At 47.8% G+C, this 13,554-nt stretch overlaps 1 protein-coding gene across 3 annotated transcripts in view; it reads right to left on the minus strand.

Annotated features, from left to right (window-relative positions):
- Positions 1-759: 759 nt before the first annotated feature.
- KDM5B (lysine demethylase 5B) overlaps positions 760-13,554 on the minus strand; it is a 57,663-nt gene continuing 44,868 nt past the window's right edge. For 2 of the 3 annotated variants that reach the window (XM_086476645.1, XM_086476644.1), the window contains exons 20-27: positions 12,987-13,125; positions 10,336-10,515; positions 9,365-9,523; positions 7,078-7,563; positions 4,637-4,748; positions 3,140-3,294; positions 2,269-2,595; positions 760-1,603 (exon numbers count right to left, since the gene is read on the minus strand). In XM_086476645.1, coding sequence (XP_086332771.1) covers positions 1,466-1,603; positions 2,269-2,595; positions 3,140-3,294; positions 4,637-4,748; positions 7,078-7,563; positions 9,365-9,523; positions 10,336-10,515; positions 12,987-13,125 — 1,696 coding nt within the window. In that variant the 3' untranslated portion in view covers positions 760-1,465. Of the gene's footprint in view, positions 1,604-2,268; positions 2,596-3,133; positions 3,295-4,636; positions 4,749-7,077; positions 7,564-9,364; positions 9,524-10,335; positions 10,516-12,986; positions 13,126-13,554 lie in introns of all 3 variants that reach the window. The other variant, XM_086476648.1, reaches the window with a different exon arrangement.

Consider the following 13,554-nt stretch of genomic DNA (forward strand, 5'->3'; position numbering starts at 1 on the left):
GCCACGGAGCCACAGCGCTGTCACCCGGCTACTTCCAAAGGAGCAACAGCTCCGTTCTGCATCAGCAGTTGCTCTCCAAAGGATGTCGGGTGCAGCCCCACGTGGAGCCAGTGTCTTGCAGCTTTGAATAAAGCATCCTTCCTCCTGGAGGTCTAGTCCCCTCTCAGGCAGCACCCCTACGCCACCACCCGCACTGCCCCTTCTCACCCCCCAGGGTAAGGTCCCTAAACAGGCTTTGACAGAACCATAACCAGTCCAGAAATGTCCTTATTCCTCAGGTTTTCACCCTAAATGGAAGCAGAAGCCCACAGCAGGCAGAGGGCTCTGCGGACTCCAGCGCACGCTCTGCTGAGCCAGCTGCCGTGCGCGCTGCGGGGCCGGTCTCTCCTTCTGAAGGCGGCTGGGCAGGGCTGGCACAAGGAGCCGCCCCAAGCCTTTGCCTCCTGTGTGGATTCCCCATCCTGCCCCTGCCAAATCGCACATTGTGGCTTCAATCCTTTATTCACCCAACCTGCAAATATTTTCCGTTTTGGAAAAGCTTTGCAAAAGACTTGAGAAGGTTTGGTTTGGGTTTTTTGGATCTACCTTCTCCTTCCAAACCTGAATATACAAGGTAAGAAAACATCATGGCTTTTGCATTTCTTTTTAAAGATGGGTTTCTCTTGACTAAGAGAACTCATCACTGCAAACAATACTGATCCAGAGGGAAATGAAACTGCATTTCAAGCTCTCTAGAAACACCAACATTTAATTTTATAACATAACCAGGGGTTTATTCCACAATATAAACTGCAACATTTGATACAAGCTACCCAAAAAAGGAGAAAGCCAAAATACAGCTGTGGCAATTACTTTACAGACCTTTTTTTTTTTTTTTCCTGTCTTCTACATCACTGGGCCATCAGTGACACTAGGGTCTAACATTTGCTTTCTGTACATCAACCAATGCTAGAAGCAACACGCTGTTCAGAATTGTCATTCCAGTCACTGAAACCAGACATAGAAGTTATTGCTCAGATAAATAAACCTAGTCTACGAAAAACAAAGTGGAAAAAAACTAAAGTCTCCAAAGAGTTAACAGAGTAAACAGGGATTTCCTCAAAAGAGGATTTATTGGAAAATTCATGGTGCGGGTGTTGTTTTGCACCTAAACCAAGCTGAATTAAATACGCCGGTAAATCCCAGAGAGGTAATTTAATGCTGTACAATAAAAGGTGCGTGTTTCAAATGCCTTCCAAATTGGTGGAAACCCCTGCTAAGCAGTCAGCATCTCAAACCTCAACAACCACAAACAGATCAAGGGAAAATACAAAAGTGTCAAAAATTGTTTCGAGTTCTGGAAAATGATCCCATAAGGATAGAAGTAGCACCATTTGCAATCTGGTTCTTAAACCAGCCCCTGTGGCTTTATTGGAAAACTCTGACAACCTTCTTTACTCAAGTCCTGAATGGTTTATGGGGAGTTTTACTTCCGATATTGAGAGTCCTTCCCAGTGCAGCTGATGCAGATGTAGTCCTCCTTCTCCGCCATTTCTGGAGAGATGCCCACACACACCTGGTGGAACCACTGGTTGCAGCTGCCGTCGCACTGGACCCAATCCACCTAATGAAGAACAGACATACCGGTGTTCAGAGAAGGACCAAGCAAATCCAGTGTTTGTTAGTCATTATTCAAATGGGTGTGACAGGTCCCGTTCCACAACTGGCCAGTGCGGGGTCATCACCGCACGCTCACTGCTCGCTGGACTGCTGCAGGCCACCTCCTCGGAAGCTGAGGGAAGGGCACGCTTCCCTCGTCCCTCCTGTTGCTTCCCCACCTATAGCAAGAGTGTGGACGGCAACTTCACTATGGCCCTCCCAGGCGCCTGGGGACATCCCTCTTCCCCACTTTCCAGCGCAGAGGGGCCTGGGCAGAGCTCCAAGGCCCTGCCCCATCCTCACAAAGCTGCAACCCCCAGGGTCTATCTATGCCCGCGCTTCAAGAGCAGAGATGAATGCGGTGTCTGCACAGCCCCGCCTCCTCCTCCCCATTCCTCACGGGTGGTTTGATGTCCCCCCGCTGTCCCCAGCCCCAGCTGCACGGCTGCTCCTGCAGAAGGGGGGCAGGATCGTTACTAAACGTGTCCCATAGCGGCAGACCCCGCCTCGGGGCTACCGCTGCCTCCTGCTCTCTGTGTAAATACAACCGCTGCAGTCACACCGTTTCGGGCAGCTGCACGTCCCAGATCCCAACACGCAGAACACCGCAGCGGGTCTGCCCCTACTGACCTCATCCCCCTCAGGCTGGAGACAATTCACAGCGGGGCAGATGGCATCTTCATCCTCCGAGTCCTCCTGCTCAGAGAACGACATGTCTGAGGGAAGCAAGTGGCTTTCGCTGGAACGCTGCATCTCAAAGAGACGCTCCCGCTCTCTCTCCAGTTTGTTAGTGCAGAGATCCCTCGAGTGATTCAGTTTCAGTTTCTTCTTTTTGGGTGTTCTCATTTTTTTCACTCTTGCTCTCTTCTCATCACAGAAGCTCTCTCTCTCAAAACGCCGCTTTAGTTTTCTCTCCATGTAACTAATTCCATCTTTTTTTCCTCGGCAACACTCATTCTGTTGGAAAGAGATTTTGGCAAAACAGTAAGTATACAACTAACACTCACTGCCCTGTTACCCCACACCCTGCTTTTAGGAACAGGCTTAAGTAAAAGGGCAGCGTTTGACAGCACTGCCTTTTCAGCAGAGGTGGGATGTGCAAGGGGAGCAAAGGACAGGGCCATACTCCAGGGACAGAATTTACAGAAAAAAAAAAAAAAGTCTCTTTTCCTGCCTCTGAGTCCACGGCTTCAGAGGCAGCTCCCTCAGAAAGCCTCTTCAACACAGGACAAGAGTTAAATTAGGACAGATGTATTTAAAATACAGAGATGACCATAAAACCCAGACTCAAATTGCAAAAAATGCATGAGGCCACTGAGTATATTAAATATTTTGTGACAAATTCATTGAGTCACCAACTTCTTGACCCCTTTTGAACACGGAAAATGTATTTTCATGGAAGTACTGACGCACACACAAAGCTCCTTGTAGAGCTTACGGGTTCAGGCAGAGCCTCTACTCAAAAGGGACCCCAAGCTCGCTGCTGCTGTCAGACACTTGCCTTTTCATTTGTCGCTCCAACGGCTGCCCTCTGCTCTGTTTGCAAAGCGGGGCTTTGCTTTGTGAATAGGATCTGGTACAGCTCCTGTATTTCAGGCAGAGAAACCTGTAGCAGCTGGGCTTCCATCATCAGCTCATCCAGCTCTGTGCTAATGACTATTATGAAAGACAGGGAGAGAGGAGAGAAGGAATTCTTCAGTGTCAGCACTGACGAGAACTGCACAGATAATGAAAATTCTTCACTGGTAGCACATTTAAAACAAAAAAAAAGTGAAAGACTTTTCAAAATCTGTATGAATCCACTGTTGTCTGTTCCCTCTTCACCGCTCCTTTTTAACAGCAGCGTCACAAAAGAAAGAAAAAGGCCTGCACAGAGGTTACTGCACTGTGCCTCAGCATCCCTCCAGGTTTGCATTTCTTGCTGCTTCGAGGATAAGCAGAAGCTACAAGAAGTGCGACCATCCCCTCACCACACAACAAGTGGGCAAGATGAACAAACGGAGTGAAATCCGTAAGTGAAGCCAAGAGGAGAGAGGAAGAAAAGCTGAGAGGATGAGCCTGGCAACTGAGTCCTGCTGCACAGTCACCACCCACTGCTGCTATCGAGCTCCAAACCTTGCCTTGGCCTTTTGAAACAGTCACAGCTCAGGGAGGCCAAAACCATGGTGTAAATAACAGCTTTTTAATATCGTACGCAGTACAGCTCAAATATGGCCTGAAAAATAAACCTGGCAGTACAAAGGACTGCCTTGTTTGGTTTTAACTGTAACGTTACACTGAAGTAAGTGTCTCGTGGGCTATCAGGACAGACTCAGCTGCACTAACTTGAAAACACGAAGATAAGACTAGACCTGTGTCCCCGGAGCCCTATGCAGCAGGAGGAAAGAAGTGGTAAATAACTTTTTACAGTCGTAAACCGACACAATTTATAGCGTGTCTGTGATAGTCCAGCAAACACAAAGTCTGAGCTAGAAAGCGTGCAGAGCCTGCGCCCAGAGACCTGGAGCACAGCAGCAGCCACGGCAGCTAGGAAAACTCCAGTCGCTGTGACAGTTGTGCTGCAGCGCAACACTTACACGGGACTCGTGTCCTAGGGATTAAGTACCCCCTGGTCTCCCACAGTACTTCCCTCCGGTGTTCCCATCCACCTTCTACAACTTCCATGGTCTCTCCCCTCCCTTTCCCCCTCCGGAGCCTGTTTGGCCACAGCCCACTGTGAGCTGTGCACGGGGGATGGGGCCAGCTCTCGACTGATTCCTCTTGTCCTACCACGCCACATCTTTTCATTGCACGTGGGAAATGCGTATCGTTGAGGAATTCACCCTTCTGCCAAAGCTGGACATCAAGTTCCAAAGCTGCTGAGGGGATGGAGAAGCAACCAGATACCTCCCTGCCTCGGCCACCTCTGGCTGACCAGGACACCCTCTCTTCACGAAGCACAAGGGGAAAAAACCAAACCAAACCAAAACAAAAAACCCCCAAGGTGAAGATTACAAACCATGAAGTGGGATGCAGTGCTGTCCTGTAGAAAATGGAGAGTGTAAATATATGGTTCTATTATCCCAGTCATGAGGCATGGAGAATGACATTGCTCCAATTGTTTGGGAAACCTAGAAAACAAAACAAAGCAGGTATTTTCACTTAACATGTAGTTTTGAAGGGTCAAATAAGTGTGATAGGATCAATACTTGTTTCTCCTACAACTGCTTAAATCTCACATTCCTGGAAACTGTTCCATCTAATACACCCAAATCCTTCATCCTACACCCAGAAACAGGCAAAAGCAGCTTTATGGCCAGAATTCTTAGCTGTGACTTATGTCCACAGAGAGCAGAAACCGGCCCTAGTGCGTGCAGCAGCGCGCTGTGCCAGAGCAGCGTGAGTCCGCGGAGCAGAGACAACCGGTCACTGCAGGGATAATCCCGGTCTCAAGGCAGGGAGGGCTTCAGCTCCGGACCTGACTCGGGGTGAATGTTACGGTTTCCTCCTTTTGCTCACAATGAAGAAGGGATTTCTCACCGCCTCGATCCGATGAGACACCAAACTGTCCTGAAGCACTTCTCGCTCCGCACAGGAGACACGCCAATGGCAAACCGTGCGCTCACGCACGCCGAGGGCACTCGCACAGGCCAGCAGGGACAGGTTTGGACTCACGGCTGTCAGAAAGGCATCGCACCAGACGCCTTCCAAAACACTGTCTACCTCACTAATTGAGGTGTCTGGGCCCCTTTCAAAATCTGGCTCTCATCAATTCTCACAGCTGTTTTTCAAGTAATTTTTCAAACTCATCTAAATGCTCCACATTCTTCACTTCGGCCACTGCCAAAGAAGCCAAATCCAGTGGTTACTGCTACGAGCTTCTCTGGGGGAATGAGGCTGGGTGAGCCCAGAAACAGGGAAAACAGAATCGTTACAGGACAGGACAGCGATGCTGAGACACTGGATTCAACAAAAAACCACCTTGAATCCATTGAGATCAAAGTTTTAGCTCAGTGCCTGTGCCAAGATGGCTCTGGAGGCCACCTCTGACCTGCCCTAAGTACCACTGTCTCCAGGAAGGCTCCTTAGCTCAGGCACAGCGAGGGACCCAAGCTGATGGACACTGTCAGATGCTCTTCCGTTGAGCTTCCCAGAGGCTTCTGATTTGGGAACTGCGGTCACAGGGACCTGAACTAGCTCTGCTAGAGTCACCCTGACTTAGGAGGTTTCTGATTTGAGCTCCAGACCACACAAAGACAGTTATACTGCTTTCAGGTCAGAAGAACCTCCCAGCACCAGGCTGAGCTAACAGAACTGTGCTAACAAAACTGAACTTACTGTTTCCAGTTCCGGCCCAAACATCTCCTTACACGCCCAAAATCTTGCCCAGTTTTTTTCAGCTACATTAGTTGCTCTAGTAAACAGACACTTTCAAACCTAAATTATCAGAAAAATTCTCTTGGATGCCTAAACGTAGTTTTAATTTCTAAAACTAGGCTTGCCTATTTGAAAAATTTGGTCAACGCAAGCACCTTGGTACAGCAGAGTCACTTGAGAAGCAGCTACGCCACCTCTTCAGGCACGTGGGGCACATTTTATGTTTCAACGTAATAGTGTGAAAACAGAAACACAGACTAACTGTAACAGGGCTGGACTAGCAAACCCAAGGTGTTTCAATTGAACAGTAAAAGCAACAGAATGCACTTCATTTTGGGGTGTTTTATGGTCTTTATGCTGCACAGACCTTTTATTTCAGATTTCTTCTGCATTTATAATCATAAGAGAACTAGAAATGCTTAACCCATTTCCCACTTTTCCCTGCGCTTTTTGCTGAGAGATCTTTACTGGAGGAAGTTTGAGACTCCCTCATGACCTCGCTGAAACAGTTGCTGTAGCTTGACCCGGTAATATCAGCAGGATAACCAGCTTGGGAGTTCTAGTGTAAACAAGGAGAAGAAGGAGCAGTAACGGATGAAGACACCCTGTGGAAAACAACTTCACCTAAGAGCTAAGCTGGTAACACACCGGACGGTTTGTGCCTCTGTCACCAATTCCCAACACTTAACGCTGTATTGAAATACTTGTAAGAACAGAATATAAAGACTAATTGAATACTAAACACTCCAGAAACAACAGCTTCAGCAACTCTGTCGTTAACAGCGTCACGGAGCGCAGGAGCTGGGAGGAGATAGGAAAACAGGCCCTTTAGGAGTAATTGTTCCAGGACTGCAGCAGCAGGAGAACCCAAAGCTGTTGCTGGAGGACACACACCTCCTGGCTAATGGTCAGGGCAGAACCCAAACCTCCGGTATCTGTAAAGCAACACCTAAATAATCTGCCTTGCCAGTACCTGTATGCAGGTACAACGGACCCAAAACCCAGAGAGGTGTCTCGGGCTCTTCTTGCTGACCACGCACCGCCCACCCACCACCAGGAAAGCCAGAAGCAGCTCAGCCTCACCTTGTTTGTCTCCGGCAATTGGCCTGCTGTGGCTTGCCATCTGTTGTACAGTAATCCTGAGCCAACTTTGTCCTGTATAAGTTTTAGATTCCCTGAATATAACATTTGTTGTGCTCTGTGCTGCCAGTTCACAGTTCTCTCGATCATGTACCGTAAGGCATCCCCCTCAGGAAGCCTCACACGGATACGCTGCAAGGAGGCCAGCAACGGTAAGATCTTTTCTAAAGGTGGCTTTTCTGATCGGTGACAGTGTGGACAGAGCCACACACGAGGTCCCTGCAAAACGCTGGGCACCGGGACGCAGCCGGTGTGGAAGAACCCCCTGCAGAGTTCACACTGTATCATCGGGGCAGCCGGCTCCTTCTGGCACAGACAGACTTTCAGTTCCGCGTCCTCGTCACCAGCCAGCACCTTCACCTCGTTAGCTGCTCGCAGAGAACGCAGCGCTTCCATCTCCTTCAACCGGGCTTCCCCAAGCGTAGCCATCTAGAAGGGAGTTCAAAGAAAGGGATGTCATCTCGAAAGGAACGTTACTCATCAGAAACAGAGTGACCTCTGCACAGTCACACACCTCAGATACACCAGCGAGTATTTCAGATCATTAAGCAGCTCCCCACCCCGGCACGCCTCCGAGGCCCTGAACGTTTGAAGTGAAGCCGTTACAGGGATGTGCAGCGACACGACTGCCGTTTCCTTCCGTTTCCTTATCAGGCCCAGAGACACAAAGCCTATTCCTTTGCAAAAAATAACCTCCCAACTCCCTTCCTCTCTGCTCCCAATCTTTCACGTTTTGTCCTACAAAGCCATTACCTTCATTAAAGCAGCTCAAACTCTGAAACAAGTGCAGATGTGGCTGGCAGGCCCTTCTCTATGAATGTCTCTCAAATACGGAGCCTGACTCTGTATAATTGCAAAACACAGCTGGGCAGCTTTTGGAAACACGAAGACATCTCCGATACCGACCTGCCAAGCGCACAGGGCCATACCCTGAACACCGAGTGAAATTCAGGTGTACCCCTGAATGTGCCGTTTGCCCTTTCTACACCTGCTCAGGATCCTTTTTTTCAGGAATCTTTAGCATTAGCTGCTACTGAAGACAGCCGTGTATTTCAGTTTTGTAGAGGCTATTAGTAGCAGCTGCAACTAATAAATTCTCTGCATTTGATTCCTTATATAAAAATAAACGTATACAGGGGGGGCTATAAATATACACAAAACAGTTTTTTCTCTCATCGTGGCTTTTAAATGTGATTAGAGAAAAATCAGTCGTGCAGAAGTGAGACAACTGCGTCCAGCACGGGCAGCCACAAGACTCGAGCACAGCACGCGACATCCCGTACGCACGGGAGCTGAGCGCTGCAGCTACAGCGCTGGGTTGTGAAAGTATCCAAACCTCCGCTCGGAGGAGACTCTTGGTCCCTCGTGTGTCAGAAGCAAAACCTGCCACCCTGAACGAATGCATTTCCCTGGGTGCAGTCCCGTGAGCGTCCTCCTCCAACACCCCAACTGTCAACGGGAGATTATCTAGTCAAAGAGGAGAAGGTGTGCGACCAGGGCGCTGGCTCTTCTCCTTGCAGCACTCGTGGGGACGCTGTCTGTATGTCCGGACTTCCAGACCAGGGAAGCCAAAACTGAAGCACTGAACATACAGGTTTCAAGTACCTGCCACAGGTTAAAACATAAACGTCCCACACCTAAAGGGACAGCCACATTCAACCCCTACCACACCAGCCTACTGCTCCTCAGTGATCACGGGGTGTTGTTTAATCTGACCGTGGCTCTGAAACAGGTCTTTTGGGATGATGCACTTTACCACCTGCAACCAAGTCTGCTCCATCCAGAACTAGTGTTTTATTGACTTCATAACGCATGAGGTTTTCTTTAATTATTTATGGTGTTTGTTTTAATTATAAATGGTGTTGAGTTATTGTGTTCTTTGAAAGGATCAGACTTGGAAAAACCCTGCCCTATCTTTAAGAAGGTTTTGATGCGGTGGGGGAAAATAGGTCTCCATTTTTTCTTTTCCTACGCTGTGTTAGGCTATGGGCATTCCCGGGCAAACTGTACGGCTACTTCGTGCACAAAGACAACACACATTTTTTGCACTAAATGAAATGCTGGGAAGTCTTAAGCAAGCACAGAAACTTGCAGTCCTAGAAGTCCTTCTGCAGAACAGCAGAGCAACCAGAAAGGAGTGGAAGATAACACTCCTGCACGAGAGGCAAACATAAACAAAGATTCAAAGAATGGAGAAGAAACTCCAGTTCAAAAGAAACAAGCCACTTACCGCCGATGCAGTATCCTTGCTCTCAGAGAGCGCCCTTTCCAAGTCACTCAGAGTCTCTAGTTTAGTGCTTTTCTTCTTTCCACTTGGCACTGGCTCCTTCAACTTCTTCTGCTTTCTCTTCAGATTCAGCATTCCAATATCACACCGGGGACATAACACCTGATGGACAGAAAAGCCACATTTTTAATGCATTCGTCCTGCCCTAACACAGTCCCATACGACTGGTTAGAACAGGGATTCCTGCAGTTCTTCTCCATCAAAGATTTGGGGGACTACGATGAGGTTATCTGGAAACTGGGGAGAGCTGGAAGGTTAAAAATTCCGTTTTATAAAATGGGCAGACCACAGCTGCCTCCCAGTTTCATTTAGATCGCTGGTACAGACAGGGCTGGCACAGCCAACAGCCTCCCTGCGATTTCAGCTGCAAGCTCTGGGAAGCAGCAGAGGATTCCGGGGCTGGGGGCGCAAGGGAGGCTCAGCATAGGCTGGAGGGTGTGGATTGCTCGAGAACTGCAGGTGTTCACACACATGCAGCAACAGATTCAGAGGGCCAGCTCAAGTGGCTACAGCCTCACCCTCGTCACAGCTAAACCTCAGGTGGATGAAGTGTGGAAGAACCTGCATTCTATCAGCTGCAGCCTGATGCACTGAAGTAAATTCAGTGCCACAAATACGTCAATATTCCCGTATTTGTATTAAAAAGGTCACTGTGGCACAGCACGCTCTCGTTAGCCACTGATTAAAAAGAACGGAGAAAGCATAGCTAAATCTTAAGCATTTTAGAAGTTTAAAACGATTATTAAAAGTATAGGTCAAGCTAGTGAAAATTACGTTAAAATAAGTAACACACACGTGAAACAACCCTGCAAATACACTTAACATTTACTGCTACGTCATGAGTTAATACTGTAAGTCTGATCTGTTTTGCTGTGGTATGAACAGTGGCCTTCTCCAGGGCTGAGGTCTCTTACCTCCAGAAGAGAGTAAGGGGAGTTCTCGCACAGGAACGTGTTTGCTGCACACTCCTTCCACGCCTGAACTTCCGACACCAAGGACTCCAGCCTTGGCAGGTAGTCCAGGTGCACGGGAATAGATCGACCTCTTGTGACAAGTTCCACTAGTGTGTCCAGCACAGGCACACGTCCTCCAACCTGTCAGATCATCAATTAAGAAATGCTTGATGTACGTGAGACACGCTGCTTCCATGAACCACAGCAAGGCATTGAGATTCATGAAGGTAGAGCTTGTAAAATCAAATTTACTGCTTAGACTCTTCAGTCACTTCCATAGCTATTATCCCAACACTTGCCCTTCTCGTGCTCTGGTCACTAAGTACACAGAAAAAACTAATAAAACACTTGAGGGGAAAAAAATTTAAAAAAGAGTAACTTACCAAATGACAGCTTAAAAAAAAAAAGATTGCTAACAATATAAGCAGACTCCCAGCCCAACAATCTGCATTCACAGCAGAAAATCAAAGGAATTTTTTAACAGACCCAGGAGGCAAGCCCAACCCGGTCCCTGCCATGCCAAGAGCAAGGAACCATCTCAGGTATCCAACAGGCCACTCGAAAGCGAGCTCTGTTCATTCAATTAGCAGCCCACGCCTAAGCCACCCAGTTACAAGCAGTCCAGCAGGGAAGCAGCACTGAGGGGTAACCTGTAAGACAGGCAGTGCCGTGGGACTCCAGAATATTCACCCAGACTGACCCCAACATCTCTGGCAGCTGATCTCAAAGTACTGACATCAAGAACTTCCTGCAAGTCACAACGGCTGCAGGCATTTACTAAAATCTTCACAAAACTGAAGGAAAAACTCTTGGCACATACACACACATTTTTCCACATTCAGGAGGCAGAATTTCAGAATCCAAACCAAGAAATTAGCAAATGCCAAGAACAATTCACTTAAGTCCTCTCAAGGTAGCCCTCAAACAAAAGTTAGTATTACATGAACTTCAAAATTTTAAAGCCCAGACAACTAGTTCTTCAAATAAAAGCTTCTTGAACTCAAAGGAAGTTTTTATTGAAAGCCCCACTTAGGTCAGATAGGCCTGAAAGTAATCATCGGAATTCACTTTATGGAAAAAACATGAGGGCAAATGAAAATATGAGAAAATATTTAGCAACTTATATCAAAACGTGAAATCAGGGCTATCCCAGTCCCTCCTCTCCTGATCTGTGCAGCCCCACTGACCCCTGGCTCCAGCACCGGCGAGGCTGAGCTGCCAGGAACCACTCTGAAGAGTCAGCCCAGGCTACGATTACCTGCCTGGGCTTGAACCAGCCCAGGGTCTGGCTGCACAGAAATTGTGCTCATGCAACGGGGGAAGTGGGAAGAGAGAAGAGGGGAGAGTTAAGCTGCCACTGAACTGTAAAAGCAGCAAAGAATCTAAAAAAATCAGGAAAGGAAACTGGATCCACAAATAAAACTGTCTGAAAGGTTAAAAACAAACCAACCAACCAACCAAAATTTGAGTGGGAAGCACCAGAAGCCAAGGTGAGAACCTGAATAGGTCTTTCTCTAGCAGCCTCTAGTTTTCATCCTCTGCCATTAACTTTTTGCTCAGTTGAAGACTCATTTCAGAGTGTGAGCATGAAATGGAAATCAAAGCTTCCTGGAAGGAGCCGTAAAAACGGAAGAGGATGGAAGGTAGAGTGAAGGAAGAGGAGGAAATCAAGAACTTCCACCTCAAAATTCAGACAGGGCTACTAAAAAATTACAAGTGTTTTAATCTATGAAATCAAAGGCTGACCATACAGGAACAGAACAAGAAACAGCCTTGGCACTGGCCATGCTTAACGGCTAACAAGCGAGGGAGGGAATAGCTCTCCTCGCAGGATATCGGAAATATCACTAATGATACAGATGTGGAAACAGCAAACGAATTCTGTGGGGGCCTCAGAAGAGACAATTCCATCACCAGTTAAGAATTAATATCCTTGTATCATCAGGTGTTAGTGAGACACTACCTGCGGTACCGTACGTGGTCCAGAAAGGTGCATTACAAAACTGGAGAAAACACAAGGACAGGACACACTTCTCTGACCAGGAATATTCCTGAATCAGGAAATCTCCTGTTTGCCTTTTTTTTTTTTTTTTTTTTTTTAGAAGATGCCAGAGGAATTCAAGCAAATGAAGGCAGTGAAAAAGTATTATTGGTGACTTAAGTACTTGTGGGGTTTTGTTTCCTCAGAAGTCAGCTAGCAGAACTCTGTGTCACTGCTCCACACTACCTGTTACAGGAGTGCAGTAAGATGCAGAGCGGTACACAAAAATGTGGTTATCAGGTAATTGTTACCGAGCGACCCAGCAAAACTTACCTTAACGTAAAGTTCCACACTGCAGTTCTTTTTAACTTTAGATTTTTGTTAAAGCCTCCTTTATAGATTTTATTGCAGTCAGTTAATCGCAATGAAGGAATACACGTTAGGTCCAGAAACAGAAGTAAAACCAATAGCACTCATCGGAGCTTAACTGCCCCACGGCTCAGGCAACGGGCGTCGCAGAGCAGGCACCCGCACTGCAGCGGCAGCGAGGCACCGAGCGCAGCCACCAGCTCGGCTCACCTGACAGGGGCTGCTCTCGCCCCCCCGGAAGCCAAGAGCGCATCTTACGCACCTGCAGAGCTTCCACCTCCTGCAGCCAGTCTTTGGCCTTCTGCACCGCGTCCTTCAGCGCGACGCCGTTTGGGAGGTAGGCCGGGATCTCCTCCATTTCTTTCACTGCTGCTACGAGACTGCTCAGCGACTGCCGTGGTCTGCGCACACAGAACACCTCGATGTAAAACGCCGCGATACAGCTGGGGTTCACCTACTCATCTGGCTTATTAAAACCAAAGGGTTCCACCAAATCGTGACATTATGTCCCATACTAGAGACACGTACTGTACAGCCAGGGCATGAGGAACACGGGTGTGCTTTTGGAAATGCACGTTTGCTTGCTATAGACTCCTCCTAGAAACATGCACGCACGTGGGCTTAAAGGAGATTTGACATCTATTAACTTGTGAATGATAGAACCTTGGCTCCACTACCCCTAAACCAGCACCAGCTACGAGATTCCACATCAGAAGGTTAAAAAGACAAACAATGGCTTTTCTGCATATTTCACAATTCGATTCTGACGTTTTAGGAAGGCACAAACACAACTGCATCTCCGTTTTGGAGGTTAAACTCAAGCTTCTTCC

The sequence above is a fragment of the Leptosomus discolor genome, chromosome 21, assembly GCF_034619465.1.
Source record: "Leptosomus discolor isolate bLepDis1 chromosome 21, bLepDis1.hap2, whole genome shotgun sequence".
Classification (NCBI taxonomy): Eukaryota; Metazoa; Chordata; class Aves; order Leptosomiformes; family Leptosomidae; genus Leptosomus; species Leptosomus discolor.